This window comes from Barbus barbus, assembly GCF_936440315.1.
Source record: "Barbus barbus genome assembly, chromosome: 2".
Taxonomy (NCBI): Eukaryota; Metazoa; Chordata; class Actinopteri; order Cypriniformes; family Cyprinidae; genus Barbus; species Barbus barbus.
This window is the reverse complement of record NC_136730.1, coordinates 39,349,063-39,369,029: the sequence shown is the minus strand read 5'-3', so window position 1 is coordinate 39,369,029 and position 19,967 is coordinate 39,349,063. Positions and strand designations below refer to the sequence as shown.

The following is a 19,967-nucleotide window of genomic DNA, read 5'->3' as shown; positions in this document are numbered from 1 at the left end:
GGTGTAATGACATTTTTCAATATTTTCTGAAATATGTAATAGGTAGACATAAATAAACATTTTATTGAAACTTCAGGAGCTATATTTGGTTATTAAGTTAGGGCGACACATGGAATAACCTCTCGTGAGATTTCTTAAAGTTTTACGAAATATTTTGTACATTATACATCTGCACGAGGAGTTTTCAGATGAAAGCTATGCCGCAGTTCTGCCTGGCAACAGGCGTTCTCGTTCATTTGGTTTAGGATAATTAGTGCTTCCTTCTTTTAGGGGAACCCAAAAGAGTTTTCTTTTTTTTCTTCTTTTTTTCCACCCCAGACCACACATTTGTACGCATATACGGAAACCGCATTCGAGTTTATGCATAAATGACTCTAATGTAAAACTTCATAAAGTGATTGTGCCATAGGCTAGTACAGTCATAAAGAGTTTAAACAACTAAAAAAGGTGTCTCACCAGAAAACAGTTGTTAACATAGACTTTGAATTTGACATGAATAAAACTTTGGGTCCCGAGTTTCTCAATGCCACAGTGCAGGGCACCTTGATTTGGGCTATTATACCGCCCCCTACCAATACTACTTCACCAATACACATCTTCAGACCCTTTTACCCCGTCTTTCCACCCCCGATACCCACAACACTAGCAGCCTGCCCCCTTGCACCCCCGCCGATTCTCCTTGGTCACTCGTCACCCGGCATAGGACCTCCTATTTCCATACTGCTAAAGGAAGGAGCCCAAGCTCGAGAGAAGATAGTTCCTCCGCCCTGAGCAGACAGCCTCTCGCTCTCTCACAGGCTCGCTGCTGCTTTGATCTTCCCTTAACAACAGTCACGTCATAGGGGAGTTTTGTCAAGTGGAGCTGCAGCGAGAGTTTTAGAGGGTTCACCAGAGGCAGCGAAGCATCCACGGGACCAGTGTCCGACACGAGATCCAGTTTTCTTACTTTTTGTCACTGCTAAACCTCGGGCACCGCTGAAGACATGGAACACCAGTTGTTTTGCTGTGAAGTGGATACCATTAGAAGAGCTTACCAAGATAGCAACCTGTTGAATGACCGAGTTTTACAGACAATGCTCAAAGCAGAGGAAAACTATCTCCCATCGCCAAATTATTTCAAGTGTGTTCAGAAAGAAATTGTCCCTAAAATGAGGAAAATCGTCGCCACATGGATGCTCGAGGTTTGTTTTTGGATAATAGTTGTCTTCTTGTATTAGCTACACAAGTTTGCCTCATGATGATCTGCTCTTGCTCTTTGGACCCCAAGAACTGTTTAATAAATGTAAATATGTTTTAATGTAACTTCACTTCTTTAGCATTATTATCCATCCCAGAACTGTCACACGGAAATATGCTGTCCGACTATTATTGGTGATTTTTTGGCGTAAAAATTATGTTTTATTACGAAAGTAATATCAATCCTAGACCTGGGACGTTTTCCGTGGTTTCCGCTATGGCATTTTTATTTAAATCGACTATTTTTTCCCCATTCATGTGTTTCGTTTCTTATTAATCTAAAGAAACTATAAATGAATTTAGATTTTATTTCAATTTAATACCAATGTACACGTATGCATTCTCACTCCTGCCAGTAGCCTATTATACGCCATCTTTGTTGTCGTTTGCTTAATTTTTTAAATTTCTAAATTCTAAAATGGGAACATTATTGACATCACTTGCGTAAAGGCGCTTACTAGTTGTCCTTTAAATCACAGGTATAATTAAAACCTCATTTTTGCAAGAAACCGTAATATTTGTATCTTAAAAGTTTGGTTTCAGTTTGCCATACACCTCCTGCACGACGGTCTAAAAATATAAGATTTTTTTAATTTCTAAATTCAATATCGTAACATAAACGGTCGGATTATATTTCCCATCGAATGATTTGGATTTACAGATATTTAATATTAGATTTAATGCTTTGGAATAATTTATATTAATTTTTGAAACACCCGCTTCTCGCAAATGTCGCATGCTTCGCTTTGTATGTAGAGGCTTTAGATTTCAATTCATTTCGCAGCGTTTTTATCATTGAATTCGAAAGATTTTGCTTTTATCCAATAAAGCATGCGTTGCCCAACATTTACATGTGTTTTAAGTCGAGCGAAACAATTTTCGTATATTTTTAAATATTTTTTGAAAAGATGACGAACTAGAAAATTGTTTCCTGAACCTAGCTCGGACGCCACCTTTTTGCTTCGGAAAGCAAGGACTGCTAGCATCAGCAGCAAATTGCAATATTTCTACTTTCTCCAATACTTTAGATTTGTGTTAACTAACTGATTAAGTACTCTTTTTAGCTTTCGCAGAAGTCTATTTTCTAACTTAACCCTTTCTAGTGCAAATGCAAGACTCAGCACGTGCGTGGGGTAACTTCATAAGATTAAAGCATAGCAAAAAAATATATATTTTCACTTATTCATGTTCACCAAAATATTAGTTTCTTTCGATTCTTACCACCTATTTAGGGTGGAAAACAGCCAATTATTCGAGATATTTGCTTTATTATATGTACTTTCTTTTCTTTAAAGGTCTGTGAAGAGCAGAAATGCGAAGAGGAAGTTTTTCCGCTGGCTATGAACTACCTGGACAGGTTTTTATCTGTCGAGCCCACCAAAAAAACCAGATTACAGCTGTTAGGAGCAACTTGTATGTTTTTGGCCTCTAAGATGAAAGAGACTGTGCCACTAACAGCAGAGAAGTTGTGCATATACACGGACAACTCCGTCCGTCCCGGCGAATTATTGGTAATTATTCAACACTTCATAATTATACAGCTTGATACTGTTTTCTTGTGCATAACTTAAGTCAATTAAAGTCATGCAAGTAAGGTAATTTTGCTCAAAGATGTGTACGTGAATGTCTTGGATTAAAAATCTTAGCCAGATAATTGGATTGGTCTGCAAACGTAAAGCCACCCCTTAGACATAAATATAAACCCTCGTGTTAAAAACTTCTTTGTACTTTTTATGTGTCCATTAATTGAATGTAGGCCTTGCTTGACTGTGCAATTAATCGACATCTCCATCTAGCGGTCAAAGAGTGTAAAATCAAATGTGGAAAATGCTCCTTTATGTAAACTTGGGCTTTTTATATCTCCCTCGCAGCAAATGGAACTGCTGGCGCTAAATAAACTGAAGTGGGATCTGGCCTCAGTGACACCACATGATTTCATTGAACATTTCCTCGCCAAACTGCCTATACATCAGAGCTCCAAGCAGATACTGCGCAAGCACGCCCAGACGTTTGTGGCCCTCTGTGCAACAGGTATGTTTAACTGTTTATGTTCAGTTTTACTTTAAGTTTTATGCATGTAAGAGAATTTGCCTTAGCATAAATATTGCCGACCAAGCAAATGTATTGAGCGCTTTTTACGAACATGCATTGAAGAACCTCCCTTTACCTCACCCAGTACTTTGCTATCAGGCGGACTTCTTTATTGCAATGGAAAGAGCCATCTCGCTTGTCCTAATTCCTCACTCGCAGTTATTGTAAACCAGTGTGAGCCTCTGCAAGAGAGAGGAAGTCTGTTTCCTTTTGTGGTGATTGCTGCGACTGCACCACGGCTCCTGAGAAGCCCTGCCTGCTTCACGACACCACTGCTATGCACAGAGAGCATGTGAACCAAAATGAGGAAGCTGTTTTCTGACATTTTTCTTGTGAAAAGGGCTTTGTAATCTGATATTTTCCCATGTCTAGACATCTTGATGCCCAGGTCTCTTTGATTGAGAGCATGTGTTCAGATGTTAGGCTGCAAATCCACTTTTTTTGCCCATACACATCATTGTCATGCAACCTACAGCAGTCAGTTTATCACCTGCTAGAATAAGCCAGTAATGCTTCAGGAAGGAACTACTCTGGTATATTCCCCACTCTTTTTGTCCCTCCATTTACATGGTGGGTATCACCGCAGCTCGCTCCCCTTTTATGTTTATGACCTGCATTTCTTTGGGAAGTAGCCTGGGATCTCAGCCAAGGAGAGTGTGGTTGGATGGATACTGGGAAGGGGGTGGACACTGGTGAATGAAATGAATGGGCAGGGGTGAAGGCTCCCGTGCCTTTATGCTCAATTTGTCTTGACAATTGCCCTCTCGTCTCTGAGCTAGCAATGCTAGATGACTTCCTATAAGAAAGGCAGTTGTATTTCTCTGTTCGCCATGTGTGGGCGAAGCGCAAAGTGAGAGTATAAGGGAAAGAGGCGGCATTGATTTATAAGCTCCGCTTATTGTCTTTGTGAGGGGCCGTTCAGGTTATGAACGCACCGGAGCCATTTTGAGCAAGTTGTGTTTTATGAAGTAGGAGATGGTAATATCTTGAAAACCCTAAGATTTCTATGCACTTTTGGGGTTAACGTGCGCATAGAGGCATGATTTATGGGACGTTTTGGGAATGAGAAGGCTGCAGTAGGGGGTAGCTTGCCAGGACCTACAGCAAAGTCATCTGCCTCCCTCTCAAAGGCTTTGAGCCCTGCCGCAGAATGGTGTCGGGCCCCAAATGTCACGGACTTTCCCCTACCAACCCTGCTCTCATTATAGTTTAGTCATGCTATGCTTCATTATGAGCTCAATCCCAACCCTAGCTTCTTAACCAGTATTGCCCATTTTATTCCCCTTACTCTTTGGGCCACTTACTTTTTGGTGGCATTTTTGAGAATTTCCTGAGTTCCAACCACGGTACGTTTGTTATTTTCAGATGTCAACTTCATCGCAAGCCCTCCATCCATGATCGCGGCCGGCAGCGTTGCAGCAGCAGTGCAGGGGTTGTACCTCAAAAGCAGCGACAGTTGCCTCTCATCCCAGAACCTCACCAACTTCCTCTCACAAGTCATCAGAAGCGACCCTGTAAGTGTTCCACCTTCCGTATATCACTCCAGAAGACCCAATATGTCGTTGTCATTGTTGCTAATCTCCCTGTTTCTCTCCCTGTTTCTGTTTCAAAGGACTGTCTGCGATCGTGTCAGGAGCAGATCGAGTCCCTGCTGGAATCTAGTCTCAGACAAGCTCAGCAGCACAACATCTCCACAGAGACCAAAAGAGTGGAGGAGGACGAGGACCTCTCTTGCACTCCCACAGACGTCAGAGACATTAATATCTGAACGGATCGCTATTCATCTTGTGTGCGATGAATCTCTTCGTCTTTGTTTCTGTTGGGTATGGGCTTCGGCCAAAGGCTTCATGGGACAAATGGAAAACGGGCTCACACCTGCACCCCACCATCCGACCAATACCTCGACAACTTGCCCCTCAGCATGCCCAAACTGTTGACTGCTGAGCAGCATCCCCTGTGGTTTTGACCATTGGGCTGTCACTGGCCAGGACCACCAATGGAAGACAGGGAATGAATGGAAATCTCAATTCTGTCTTTCAGCCCCCCTCTATGTCCTAAGTCAAAAATAAAACAAGCGAAAAATGATATAGGCTATCTAGGATTTTAAAATTGTATAAACGACAACAGTAGTTGTGACTTGCCCTGACTTGTCGCTGAAAAGACGACGCTGGGTATTTTTATTTCAAGTGTGTCAGAAACTATTTTTGAAAGAGAAGAGACGGTATTTGTATCTTCGATTTCTTTCTGTCATAGATAGTACCTTGTTACACTTGCCACGAGTGCTCCCTGCTTTTTCTGCAGCCTATCCGTGTAAATATATCCCCGCTTGCTGTGCCTTTAGTCACTTTATTATAATTCCTAGACAGATTCCCTAACAAGATTCTCTTCTCTTCCAAAATGGTTTATGTAACCTTAGTATATTTTTTACGCATGTAGTTTTGTTATGATCTAGAAGGCTATGGATTGCCAGGGGCTGGGGTTCTAACTTGAGGCCAGACGGAAACATTTCTTCGAATCGTTGCCTTCACTGCCATTAATAATGTATATCGTCATCACTGCCATGACACAATAAGCTTATGTTGTACCTGCTCCCCGGCTAAGCTTGCGGTGCAGTCCACTGTCTGCTTTCTTTGTTTAGATTCATGTATTATCTAAAACCATTCCATTTAAAAAAGAAAAAAAGCACTTTCAGTCCGTCGTTTAAGGCAGACTTTTAGATAAAAAAAAGAAAAAGAAAGAAATCCACAGTTGTTAAAACAATGGGGTGAAAACATGGAATGGAGGACGCAGCAGGTCTCTTTATCTATGGTGTTAGTGGTCTGTTAGAGAAAGGAGAAGAGGGGGACACTGAGAACATATTTGCTCGTTGAAAACTGAAGCCCACAGCTATGCGATCCTCCCGCCAGAACAGATGGATGCTAGGGAACGTTTAAGGTGCGATCCAACAGAACGCATGTAGAGCGGTAGAAACACTACGATGTTAAATCAAAGATTAAGAACTATTTATTTTTTCAGTTCCCCTCTCATGGCCAGTATGCACGAATGCCCAAGTGTACCTATGTTTGAAGTATGTATAATGACCCGCTAGTTGCTAACTCGTGACACCATAGTTAAAGTATTTTTCCGAGTTGATGTACTGTGGTCTAGTTATTGTTAAAACAAAAGTTGTGGCTTCAAGTAGATTTTGCACAAACCCAGAGATGTCAGTTTGTCTTGTGGATCTCTGGAAGGGGAGGAAGATGAGGAGGAAAGATGTTAGAGATGGTAGAGGGAGGCAAAAAAGGGTGATGGCTGGACATCAAAGAGTTAAAGCAGAACTGAGACGTTTGTACCGAGAGGAATAACTTAAGAGGAGAACCTGGGAGAAGACACTCCTCATATTTAGCTGCTATGGAGGGATTTCCAGCAAGTATGAAACTTTCAAATGGAAAACAACAAAAAAAGAAAAAGACATGCTTCTTTCTCTTGTCTTGTTTTGCTGCTATTTTTGGTTTTGTTTATATGAAATGTCAATACAATGCCATGTAATAGGTTTTAATTTTCTCATAGAAAATTATGATATTATTGACAACTTTGGTTCTTTTGGTAGTTTTTTTTTTTTTTTTTTTATGTGATCAATTTTTGTTAATGTGATTTCTACGCTATGCTATTCCCAAAACAAAGAAACAAACAAAAAAAAGAAACAAAAAAATCAAAAAACAACAAAAAAGCAGATGAAAAATAGTCAAATATTCCTGTTATACCCACAATACCTCAAACTACAGTCGTGATTTAGCATTGATTTTAGTCTGGGATTTTTCTTTAGTGCTAATTTTATGTTATTTTATTTGATTTGATTTGATTGTTTTTTGGTTTATACCATGCCTGTTAGTCCTGTTGTAAAATGCAAATGAACATGTTAATCATCATCCTACTGGGTCCTGATGCGAGCGAGTAGAAAGCACATTGAATGGAATTGGTGCCATAAACTCTTTTGAGTTTTTTTTAGCTTGTTTCATTAAAGGAGACTATATACCCACTTAAGCCTCTTCTAGCCCATCTTGATGAGTTTATGAAGCTTTTATTTGAAAAATGACACCGTTATACTGCCATGTGTACTTACAAAGCCATAGTTTTGTCTTGTAGTAATTTAACACAGTGCAGTTATTCATGTATAAGTGGCTGCCTGTCTTGTTCTGAATACAAGAGACCTGGCATGTCCACATCAAGTCGTTGTCTTAATAAATGCGACGCAGCTACAATCAGCAGTGGTGTTTCCCTTCATCTTCTTTTTTGCATAAACCCATGAATTGAATTTGTACCTTGTAAAGATCCATATATTCAGTGCTCGTGGGATGCTTTGCTTGGTTGTTTGTTGGTTGGTTAGTTCACTCCCTTTATCCTTTGACATGGTGCTGCTATATGTTTGCATTGAGTCTACGACATGATTTGCTGAAAGAGATGCGGCGATAAGCTAGGAATGATGGAAGAGGTGATTCAGGACCCAGGGGACACGGATATATTATCCTCTGTAGTATCAGGAATCTATTTTACCTCAAGGTGGAAACAAAAATACAACTGAATGATGAAAACTAGCATGTATACTGATACACACACACCAAGAGACTGTCATGCAATCGAGGAAAAGAGACTGTGGAGGTCCCAAGCTTTTCTCTTGAATGTGTTTAGGGGAAACTGAGAAATGATTGACTGCATCCTCCCATCCCCACACCATAAAAGCTTGGCCTTATGTCTCGATTCTGTTGTAAACAAACCTGTAATGTCTTTTAGTTCAATATGGTATTCATTCCCAAGGATCAAAATGTGTTGATCCTGAAATACAATGTCATGGTTTGATTTTGTTTTGTTTTATGGTTCAAAAACCGGTCACTGGTCTGAAATGCACAATCTTGCTGACCCATCTTAGACATGAGGTTAACTAGAATAAAACTTGAGCTTCAAAAACCACTTGTCTCGCGTGATTTATATTTTTATTGAGCTTGCATTGCTTGCAAAATGTTCAAAAATGATCATCATTACCTCAACCTCATATTTCAAACCTGCAAAAAAAATATATATTTTTGAAAATATCTGTTTTTGTATCAATACAATTACATACTTTCAGTGTCTATCCTTATATGTCTATAAAATTATCCTAATTTTCTGAATTAAAAATGCGTACAAAAGAAACACTGAATATTAAAATTGCCCAATTGATTTAAATTCACCTATGGCACATGTAAAACTATAAAATGAAATGCTTAAACATGAAATACATCAGCAGTTGCTTAGTATCACATGCCTCCAAAAAAGAGCAGCTGAAAACAGGTTGTTCTTGTTTTTGCTTAAAAACCTTTAGATGCACTAAGTATTAATTAAGCAGGAACTGATGTGTACGGCTAAAACAGATTCTGAAAATAACAACATTTTCAGAGGAAGTGAATGTTGAACCTTGCTGAGGTGAGAAAGGATTGGTCTGTTGAGTAAATAAACGCTGTTCCCTCATGTATCAAGCAGGTGATACCCTTCTTTTATTGTCAAAGTATTATCTGGCATCCCCAACAGACAGTCTTTGATGTTCTGTTTTGAAACACACTGCAGACGGGCCAGCAAGCATCAGTCAGGAGACTGCAAGAAAGAAAGAACTCGGACTATTTCACGCACCTTCGCTACTGACTGAGGTTTGAGATAATACTGTGTCTTTGGCTTTTGGCATCTCAGTGTCTGCGGTTTCAGAGGAAGGAGCAACATTGCTCCCCTCATACACACTGTTCCAAAGGCTAAAGTGCTACCTTTCGAAGGTTTGCCTTTCCAAGATCTGACATACAACAGCTGAACTGTTCACATGTGAAAAGTGCATATGTAGGTCTTGATAAAAAACAAAATATAGAGATATCACCATTCTACTTTTGAGCAAGACATTTAATTTGAAGATGTTATATTGAGTACTGTAACAAGCAAGTTGTGCGCTTTGGATCAAAGTAAGTAGACTTTTGATGTAGGCATAAAAATGACGCAGAATCCATAGAGTGGTCCCAAAAAGTATTTGGAAATTTATGACCAATGTATAAATGTAATTTTGCATTCAGCAACAACAACAAAAAACCCAGATGGCACCAGGAAACAAATTAATCTAGAGATTGTCAGAACTAACTTTTCTTATTAACCAACCATAACCAACTAGTGCCAAGGCGATTTTAGAAGATGTGTTGAATACGGCTCCTGGACGGCCAAGATCCTGAAGAATTTTGCTATATCCCTAATTAAACATACCCAAACCAGCTAATCTAGGTGTGCAGGATTGTTACAAAATTCTGGTCAGCTAGACAGTGACTGAATTCTATGTACTAGCATACAACTCTTTAGTTTATGCATTTGGCAGACACTTTTATCCAAAGCAACTTACATTACATTCAAGGTATACATTTTATTAGTTCTTGGTTTCTCTGGAAACTTATGATATGACCTTGGAGTTACTAGTGCCGTGCTCTATTGTTTGAGCTACCGGAAAGCTTACGCATACTACAGTATATTTACCATATCATTATATGACAGAAGAAGAATAGTATGCTAGTATATTAATGTGAATTCAGACTCTCCTCAAGTTCAGTCAGGTGTCCAAGCAGAGTAATCCCAGGTATAGTTCATTATAACTGTGAACGTGTTTTAACAAGTGTCCATTGGATGCACACTTTAGAATCTCTCCGGAAATAATAGGTCATTCAGAGAATTTTTGCCCACTGTTTTATGAATACTGAAAATCCAGACACAGTACTCTGTTCATATACTGCTAGTGTGCAATTTCAGATGCAACCAAAGTGCCAAATAATTTTTGTCTTCATTTTAAACATTATTATTATATTGCTTATTTATTTTTGGCTTGAAAAGTGCCCTCATGCTGTCTTTCTTTACAATAAATGTCAAGGTTTGATCTAATAAGACAACACTCATATATAAAGTAAGGCTTAAGGGAATAGATCACTGAAAAATTTAAATTCTGTGATCATCAAGTCTCTTTCCAAACCTATATGGAATTTATTTCTTCTGCAGAACACACAAAAAAATGGTATTTTGACGGATGGTTAGTGAAAAAAAGAAATAAATTAAAAAACCACTACGATACAAGAAGATCCTACAGGAGAATCCTTACAGGATGTTTTTGTAACCTCTCATATGTCAAAATATCAAGGGAATTTTGGTTTCTCAGTTCATGACCCCTGTAATAATATTTTTTAATATATCTTTTACAAATATGATTATTTTGACCAAATATTTGATTCACAGTTTTGACCTTTTTTTCAAACATCATTCAATTTCAAAACACTGATGATCATATTCCAGGACTACAATGTATCTGATCAGTGTTACAGATATGACAGTGAAGATTTGAGTTGTCAGTTGAGATCACTACATCAGAACTGAAATATTATATCAGCATATACAGTATATGACCGCTGGCCAAAACTCAACCAGCCTCCCTCATGACCACATGCTGCCCCCCCCCCCCCCCCCCCCCCCCTCATCTGAGTGAAGTGGCTGAACCTTTCTTGTCTGTGCTGTGAATAGGAATTGCGCATTTATCATCCACATCATGAACCATGCGAGGAAGCGAGCAGCTCAATGCTGAGATTGGAGCTTGTGTGTGTGTGTGTGTGTGTGTGAGGGAAAGAGTGGGGGGTATGAGGCACCAAGGCAAAAAAGGGAGATACTATGCCACCATTCAACTTGAGGCCTTTTTTTTCAAGTGCCCGTCGGTTGCATTTGTCACGTCCTCCTTTCATGTCACCACTCGCCACCTGCTCCTGAAATTCCTGAACATTTTCTGAAACCTTCCAGCGTCCTGCTTCATTTTCTCGGCCTCCCTCCCTTTCGCTGGCCCCATCCACTCTGTTCCACAAGTGAAAGGAAACCAAAGAAACATTGCTCCTCTAACTCTCTTTCACAGACTCAGCCCTCTGTCTTACACCCCCCAAGTTCATGTTCTTCTGTTCTGCATTTGGAATTAGTCCCCCCCTCGCTCTCTCGCTCACACACACAATATCTGAAAAAGATGATGTATCATTTATGGATCAAACAAATAATAAAGAGACACCTGACTCTCACACATGGACTTTACATGAGATCACAATATGAAAACATTAAAGGGATAATTCACCCAAAAATTAACATTCTGTCATCATTTACTCGTCCTCAGGCTGATCAAAACCTGTGTGTGTGACTGACTTTCTTCTTAAGATAAAAATATCAAATTTGAATGAGAACTGAAAGTCAGTGGGACCCAGTGTTGCTTCAAACCCAAAATATCTTCTTTCATACAATTTTGGAATGACGGAGGATGAGTAACTGATGGCAGAATTTAACATTTTTGGATGATACAATTTATTGAACATAATATACAGTGGCACCAAAAGTATGTAGAAAATTGAATCATGTTATTCCAAATCGAATGACTTTCTTCTAGATAAGAAAATATGTGAACTTTGAAAATATATCTTCTATATGTTTTGAATGACAGATTATGAGTAAATTATGATCATTTTATTGTATTTATTGTGGATAATTTCTTTAACATGCAATGTCTCTAAAAAGTTAAACCACAATTAAAAATGCATTATAATCATTCATAGGTTGCCAAAATTACAAACCAAGATGGGTTTATTTTAAAGAACAAGAGCATTAGATGTAGATGATAAATCAATAGATCTTGTGACACTTTGAGGCTGCGAGGATTTACATATCTATATTTAGTGAGAAGAGCTACATCTGAGTGAACTTGAAGTGAACTGACTATTCCACCACATCCTTTAAAATAACTTCAGCGCCACTTCTTGTAAAGCAAAAATGACTCAAAGTCAATTCAAAGAAAAGCTCTAACATCATCTATTTGCAAATGACACTTGGTTTGATGTTATTTTTAACTAATTTTGTGTCTAATATTCATTTCCCATTACTGTGTAATATATGTAGTCATGGCTTCCATTTAATGCCTAAACCAAACTTTGTATGACTCCACCAGCACAAAATGACCAAAGTAGCGGCTGACTGGAGGTCTTCAGGGAAGAGCAGGGTTTTATCTGTCAGGGCTCAGATGGTGCCGCCAACGGGCCTAGTGTTTACCTGCTGCTGCCCACAGCGTAGACCAGCTGCCATCTCTAGAAACACCCTCTAATATGCTGCCAACTCCTGTATGCCTGAATTCTGATCTGCACCTCAGACTTCAAGTGTGAAGGGAGCGGAACAAAACCAGAGTGCGTCGTGCAGCCCCCTGGCCTCTCGCACGGGCCCCGCTACAGCATTGTTGCGGCCACAGCAACTGTCCCCATTCTGGGCCCAGGAGAGAGTTGGAAAACTATCTGTCAGGAGACTCTGCTGACCACCCATGAAAAAGCACCGAGGAACCCAGGAGAGGAATTTCTTAGGATTCAGAGCTGGTTAGCTAAGACTAACTAGGGGTAAATGGGAATTCTGCAAATGGCAGAGGTGCAATGTCAAATCACTATCACTAGCTCGAAATTATATAATAAAATATCTAATAGATGTATGATGAATTGAAATAAAGGACAAACAACATGCAACATCAACATAAGCATTAATAAAAAATATCTTTGTTATTATCATTAACAATAAAATATGAGAAGACTCAAAATAATGAATGCAAGTCATTTTATTCTGAAATGTCTCTTATTATAGACATGGACTTACCAATGAAGCATTTTAAGAGTCAAAAACTGTATGTACAATGTAAAACTTTATTGCAAAACTGTCTGTGCTGCTTATATCCAGTTTAATACTGATTTTACAAGTAACAATTCTGCAGTACTTGCAGTTTACCAGCAGGCGGTGCCACCTAATGGGAGACCCTTTCTCCCAAATTCACCACAAGATGGTGTTCATAGTCATTTTCTTCGTAGAAATCCACACAGAGAAGGGTTAAAATTCTTGGAAGATGGAACATTCTCATGAAGACTGTGGCTTTGGCTTGTCTTGTATATTAAATTAACTCAAATCACTGCCATTGCTATTTCACCCCTGTTGATCTCACTTTAAAAGAATACCACTCAAACTTTTCCACTCTGTTTTCTAGAATTCAGTTTAAAGACCTGTTCCAGAATTCTGCCTTACGAGTCCAGTGAGAGTGTCCACACGGCATGTGAACACCACAAACCCCCTCATCAGGACTGTCTGTCTGCAGAAGATCATCATATCGTTCTCACAGGAGGCGCTCTGAGTTTGCCATGGCTGCTGTAAGGCTCTTGTCCCCTCAGAATGACATTCCTGTTGATCCACTCACATATTCTTTAAAGTCTGTTGCCACGTTCAGTAAAGAGCACACCTGTAGAGGTGAAATGTATTAGGCAGGTAGTATTTTGATGATTAAAAGTTAAAATAACCAATTAGAAACAGTTTGCATTTTAATAACGAGATGATGGGGCATGTTTGATGACATTACCTGTCTAAACTTGGCACGCACCCTTTCCATATCCTCTTGAAGTTTCTCATACTGAGGATCCTCATATGGAAAGTTTTGGATCAATCCAATCAAAGATTCCATAGCTTTTAGCTTTTTTCTAGAAGTAGAGCGAAATTTAGCAGCGAGAGAAATAATCTTACTACTACGGATGAAAAGCAGTGTTTGTTATGCGTTAAAGAACATACCTTGCTTTAACATCACTACTGTTTTGAAGGAGACATTTCCATGCAAGGGCAAATCCATAATAAAAAGAAACCTGAAAAACACAGCAGATCAGATGTTTCATGAGTTTACATAGTTTAAAAAGCTTACTAAAAGTAAATAGTACACTTGAAAGTGTAGGCTATATATGTGACCCTGGACCACAAAATCGGTCTTAAGTTGCACAGGTATATTTGTAGCAATAGCAAACAATACACTGTATGGGTCAAAATTACGCCAAAAATCATTAGAATATTAGATTTAGTAAATTTCCTACTGTAAATATATCAAAACTTAATTTTTGATCAGCAACATGCATTGCTAAGAACTTAATTTGGACAACTTTAAAGGCGATTTTCTCAATATTTTGATTGTTTTTTTGCACCCTCAGATTCCAGATTTTCAAATAGTCGTATCTCAGCCAAATATTGTCCGATCCTAATAAACCATACATCAATGGAAAGCTTTATTCAGCCTTCACATGATGTATAAATCTTAATTTCAAACAAATTGACCCTTATGACTGGTTTTGTGTTCCAGGGTCACATATTCCATGCTCTGTACACACTTTTAAATAAGTTTCATGGTTCTCAATTATTTTAATAACAACAACAGACAGAGAAAGCAAACGAAATAGTAACCACAATTCATAATATATTAGTAGTAGTAGTAGTAAAATTATTATTATTAATAATAATAAATGCTGCTAAAAATCTTTTATGCATGATGACAATGCTGTCATTCATGTCAACTGTGTGTTCAGACGTGAGGCCCCACAATCTGGAAGTCATTGTAACAACACAACAGCAAAAAAACCTGACGCTGCTTTTCCAGAAAGCTGCTCCTCACATTATTCAAGAAGAATGGTTATAAACTCCAGCCAACTGAAAAGATGTGAAACCTGTAAAGACACTGGTATCGTTCAAATGGAAAGCCAGATTATCTGTCTTTAATCTACACGAAGTGAATCTGGCATCATGTGTGTCTCAGTCCATCACCTCTGCGCCGAGTTTGGCTCCGTGTAGCAGCCCGTGGTTTCTGCCCTCCATGGTTCCCTGGCGAGTCCCCTCCTCAAACCCTTCCTGATACCCTTCATCATGAAACCTAAAACAAGAGGGAAGCTAAATACTGCAGCATTTACACTGAACGAAACACACACTAAGATACGTTTATAAAGGACGTGCTGATTTTACCTGTCATCGGCCATGATAATGGAGTCAAATAAATCATCAGTGCTGGACACAAAAGCCATTTTACAATGAAAGGATTCGGTTTTCTGTCCCTGATGGATACTAACTTCCGGAATCGTTCTTCTTCGTTGCAGTTGTCCTGATGTTTACATGGTTTACAGGCGCCCTCTTCTGGAAGGGAAAGTAAACCAAAGCAAGTTTCATGCTTGATCAAAATAAAGTGAGGTGGCACATTTATTACAAACTGAAACTTGAATTGGCAGAACATGTCATTTAATCATACTTACATGTTTCATTTACCTTCGTTTTAACTTTATTTACATTCAAAGCTACACTGAGGACCAAATCCCTCTTTCTTCCGGTGTCATAATTCAACAGGTAAGATTTTCTTACTCCTCATTAATTGAGAATACATAGTTATTCTTCTTGTCTGATTGTGAAAACAAACTGTTCCTGTGACATGCTAGCATGCTAGCTGGCTCGGGAAATCAGGCAGTGAGGTTGTAGCCTAACACTGTTACAATAAGTGGACCCATGTTAACTTGACCAATTATGAGACAAATATCTACCAGCACCTTGGAAACGATTAGAGCATAAAGTCACAAAACTGCCACATATTATGTTTGCATAATAACATTTGATAACCATCAAGGCTAGGTATAAATCGTGTCAGTAGCCTATACTTCACTAAGCTAAATCAAATGTCTAATTTTGCAAATAAAAATGAGTGATTTGTAAACTGTACCCGGCATGGCTTCAAGCATTGCTACTTCAATTTTAGAAAATGTATTTTTATATGTTTTCATTCATTTACTGTACACTACTATTCATTTACTGTACTGAAAAAAACTTTTAAAACATTCAATGCATTAATACATGTAGGCCTAGTCTACTTTGCTTGTTTGCCACATATCTTAAGGTTGAGGCACTAGTGTGTATTACATATAACAGCATTATCTCAAAATGCAACTAAATACTATGCCAGTAGAGGGAGCCACAATTTTATAAAAACGTTCTTGTCAATATTGCAAATGTTATCATGCAGGGTATCATGCAAGGACACGCTGTATATTTTTTAGGCCCACACATCTTTACAGTGCATCAGTATTGTGTGGAAGTACCATGCAGTCAACAATATAAAGAATAAAATATCTTGTTTTTGTTTTTCTGGCAATGAAAGATGAACGGCTGCTGCTTATATTTAAGAATGAAGCACTTGTCAGTTGTGATTTACTGTAGATTTTGTCCACAGGCATTTAAGAAAACTATTTAACCACATTTAGCATATCATTTATTACATTTCATCTTATTACATCTCCTTCCTCTTTCAGAAAGAACAAATAGTTGTATATTTATGAAATACAAAACGAAAAAGGTAAACAAAATATGTTTTTACAGTGCATTCTAGGCTAGTAAATACTGTATTAACTAAAGTTTTAAACAATAATTACAAAGCAAGGACACATGGAAAAAATAAATAAATTCAAGCTGCAGGTGATGCACCATTATGGTTGATCATACAACAATCTTCAACATTTGGAGTGATTTTGTTTTTGTTTCCAGTCTATAACACTACATTTGTCCAGTGACTGTGTCCAGTGTGCAGGTTGCTTTCACTGGACTTTCTAGCATTTTCTCTTTCTGAAAGTCTGGCCCTGTGCTCTGGTTCAGGACTGATTTTATGCAGTCTTTTGTTTCTTGACCTCTGGGTCGTTTCCTTAGAACATCCACAAGTGATTGTTCACTTCTCATCTTTTGTTGAAACTGGGACTCTGGATCACAATTTGAGAGATCTTTCCAAAAGGGTCCATGCTGTCTATTTCAAGGCCCAACTGATGGTCCTGTTCAGGGTCAACAGAAAAACGCTGCTCCCCTGAAAGTTTGTTGGTAGGTTCCTGAGAAAGTGTGTTGACCATGGGAAGGAACTGAGATGCAGCATTCCCGTCGTTACTGTTCAACTTGCTTTTTGCACCACCCAAATTCACAAGGGTTCCATGTTTGCTTGAGATGTAGATGTTGTAGCCATCTGGCATGATGCGTTCCAAAAAAGAGCAGTCCTCCTTAGTGTAAGTGTGCTGCAAACAAAACCAAAAGCATGAAAAAACACAAATTTATGCAAAGAACCACAATATGAATGTCTCATCAACCTGCATGTGTTTTAAGTTTTTTGAAAGCTGTTTGCGCACCACATGGAGAGGTCAAGGTTGTTATTGCTGTTTCTTTTCAATGAGGTTTTAGCTATGCAAACATACCCTGCCGTGGGCAAAGGTTGCTGCAATGACACCACTCAAATCGGTGTATTTGGACATTTTTGTGAGAATCATTTTTGTGTGTTGTTCTGGTCAGTCAAGTAAATTGAGCAGTCAAGTACTCTCAAAGTCATATTTGCACTATTAATAATTTGTGATCAGTTGTTTTAATTGGCTTGGCAGCTGTTATAAATATCAGTTCAGTATCTAACATTTACTCTTGAAAACATTTATTCATTTTGGAGTTATATGCATGATGTTTCTCCTTGTCCTAAAATAATGTTCTTGGTTATAATGTCAGATGGGAGTAATGAACCCATGACCAGAACACAATGTCAATAAAGCTAAATGTCTGTGGCGAAATCGGCTTGTCTACACTTCCGCAGTCATAAAGGACATTATGAGGTGACCTTAGCACAGCAAGGTTATCTCTGACGAATGTGTGTAGTTTGTATTATGATTGGTGGCAGAGTGCCAAAGGTGCACTCTCTAAGAATTAAATTATCGCAATATGGATGTCACTGTGCAAAAAAAAAAAAAAGAAGAGTTTTAGAAAATGTCCAAACTTGTAGCCTCAGTTGACCTCTGGCATAGGATACTTGAACTCTACTGTTTTTGAAATAATGGGCATTATCTTATGAGCAGGAGCCTAAATCATGCACCAGCATGACCTTAAACCCTCAACACAAATATTTCAGTATAGGGTTCTTCGGGTATATGCTTCTCAATAGAACTGTTAATAGAAGTTAATAAAAGACTGTTTTATAACAATACATTCTGTTGCATCTGATTGAGAAACCTACCGATCCATACAGTTTTCCCATTCTGTCCATGCAGAGAAATCGGGAGCTTGCCACACCTTTAATGGCAACATAGCCCGTATCCACCGGTCGTATCTCAACCAAACCTTAAAGAAACAAAACACGGTTTTTATTGAAGGCAATACAAATACAGATTGTTTGCGCTTAAAATAAAAGCTCTAAACTCTGCATTTAAACATTATTGGTCGGAAAATGTCTCAAAAATACGGGTTTGACATAAATAGGATTATAGAAATAAAAGATGCTCGTCAACTTCATTTAACTTCCAGTCGCAATTCTAGGCCTAATATTTGCCTCAAATTGCGTAGCACCGAAAAAGCATAGTGCATGTTGCAGAATAATATAATGATGCATTACATCCACCAGTGGGTTAGAGAGTCAAAATAATAATAATAATAATAGTGCAATCCATAGAAAAGGTGATTTAATTTCACCCTTTCAAAAAAAAAAAATGTTTATAAAGTTTAAAGTCAAACATGTTTAGGTGTTGTAACTGCAGATTGTAGGCTAATAAAGAAAAAAAAGTTGAAAAGCTGAAAATCAGTTAAAACACAGGTAGTTTTTATAATCGTGCATTAGGCTATTATCTTAAAAAATATATATATATATATTATTCATCTTTTCAGAACGAAAACCATAAATCAGAAAGAACGTAATGATTCAGTTGTGCGCACGTGCTTTTTTACTTGATGGTTACACCGCTTGACATTTTTGTGGTATAGCCTATATGTTTAATACATATATTTGAAATCAGTATACATTTCAAAAATACACTTCTAAGAAATCGACACGTGTTTTAAATTGTATTTTAAAAGATATTTCCTCTATATCATCTCGGACATCCTTATTTGTCATTGACCCATATACGTGATAAGCGCTGAGATAGTAGCTATGACATGACTGTTACTTACTGTCCGAGCTTTGCATGTACGATCCGCTTATTTCCCCGTCTGGGTTTATTTGCAGATGTAAACCGTGCCTGGCTGCATACAGGTGTCGGAGCCGGACTGCTTCTCCCCAGTCATTTGCCAAATGTGGACCAGAGTCGGGCAACGGGAGGCTCTCCACGCCGATGCTACTTCCACAAACAGTGACAAAGAGTAAGAGGAGCATTATTAACTTTTATCTATAGTAGGCTAATTAGCCTATAAGCTGTCTTGTTCTGATATGAATCCTGCACACCCTGTCTCCTTTTAATTGCTCTGTTTTGGCGCAAGGTCTGCAACTGGCCTTTAAATTGTCCTCTTATCGGATCAATCGATAAGCATTTCCCCTCTTTGGCAGTTCTGAGAACAGGGTACACACCCCCGCTGGACATCCAACAGACGAAGACAGAATAAATGATCCAATTTTATCCTGTTATTGTTTTATTATAATGCTTCTCTGTCATGCATACTACCGAATAACTTACCCATTTCTCTCAGAGAGATATGTCGAGGAGTCAGTGTCAGTCGAAGTGCATTAAAATCATATTTTATCAAATATTAATATGTTGGAAAAAAGCTAATTTTTAAGATGTTAAAAAATAGCATGCCAGATTATGCCAGCTAGCGTTTCTTTTTTTCTCTCTCTTTCTCAATAATTTCATTTAATGAATTTAGCCTATAGGTTTTTTTTTGAGCGTTTTGAAGATCGCATTTGCATTTTCAACGTAGGCTATTTTTGAATAATTAGATGGGGGGGGGGGGGGGGTATTCACCCATAGTTAATTCGGAAAAAAGTGTGAATC

The 19,967-nt window shown here is 38.4% G+C and overlaps 3 protein-coding genes across 3 annotated transcripts; 1 reads left to right on the top strand and 2 right to left on the bottom strand.

Annotated features, from left to right (window-relative positions):
- Window positions 1-854: 854 nt before the first annotated feature.
- Window positions 855-7,566, top strand: LOC306842972 (G1/S-specific cyclin-D1). Its single transcript, XM_079374210.1, has 5 exons — window positions 855-1,181; window positions 2,532-2,747; window positions 3,108-3,267; window positions 4,693-4,841; window positions 4,940-7,566. The coding sequence occupies exons 1-5, from the start codon at window positions 984-986 to the stop codon at window positions 5,093-5,095; spliced, it is 879 nt and encodes a 292-aa protein (XP_079230336.1). The 5' UTR covers window positions 855-983; the 3' UTR covers window positions 5,096-7,566.
- Window positions 7,567-12,953: 5,387 nt separating this feature from the next.
- LOC306883466 (protein LTO1 homolog) lies at window positions 12,954-15,284 on the bottom strand. The gene is made up of 5 exons (XM_079438748.1): window positions 15,172-15,284; window positions 14,977-15,082; window positions 13,963-14,033; window positions 13,757-13,874; window positions 12,954-13,639 (listed from the first exon to the last, which is right to left on the bottom strand). Exons 1-5 carry the CDS (start codon window positions 15,228-15,230, stop codon window positions 13,568-13,570), a joined length of 426 nt encoding a protein of 141 aa, XP_079294874.1. The 5' UTR covers window positions 15,231-15,284; the 3' UTR covers window positions 12,954-13,567.
- Window positions 15,285-16,712: 1,428 nt separating this feature from the next.
- Window positions 16,713-19,411, bottom strand: LOC306883457 (fibroblast growth factor 19-like). Its single transcript, XM_079438735.1, has 3 exons — window positions 19,150-19,411; window positions 18,221-18,324; window positions 16,713-17,243 (listed from the first exon to the last, which is right to left on the bottom strand). The coding sequence occupies exons 1-3, from the start codon at window positions 19,349-19,351 to the stop codon at window positions 16,917-16,919; spliced, it is 633 nt and encodes a 210-aa protein (XP_079294861.1). The 5' UTR covers window positions 19,352-19,411; the 3' UTR covers window positions 16,713-16,916.
- Between the last annotated feature and the right edge of the window lie 556 nt (window positions 19,412-19,967).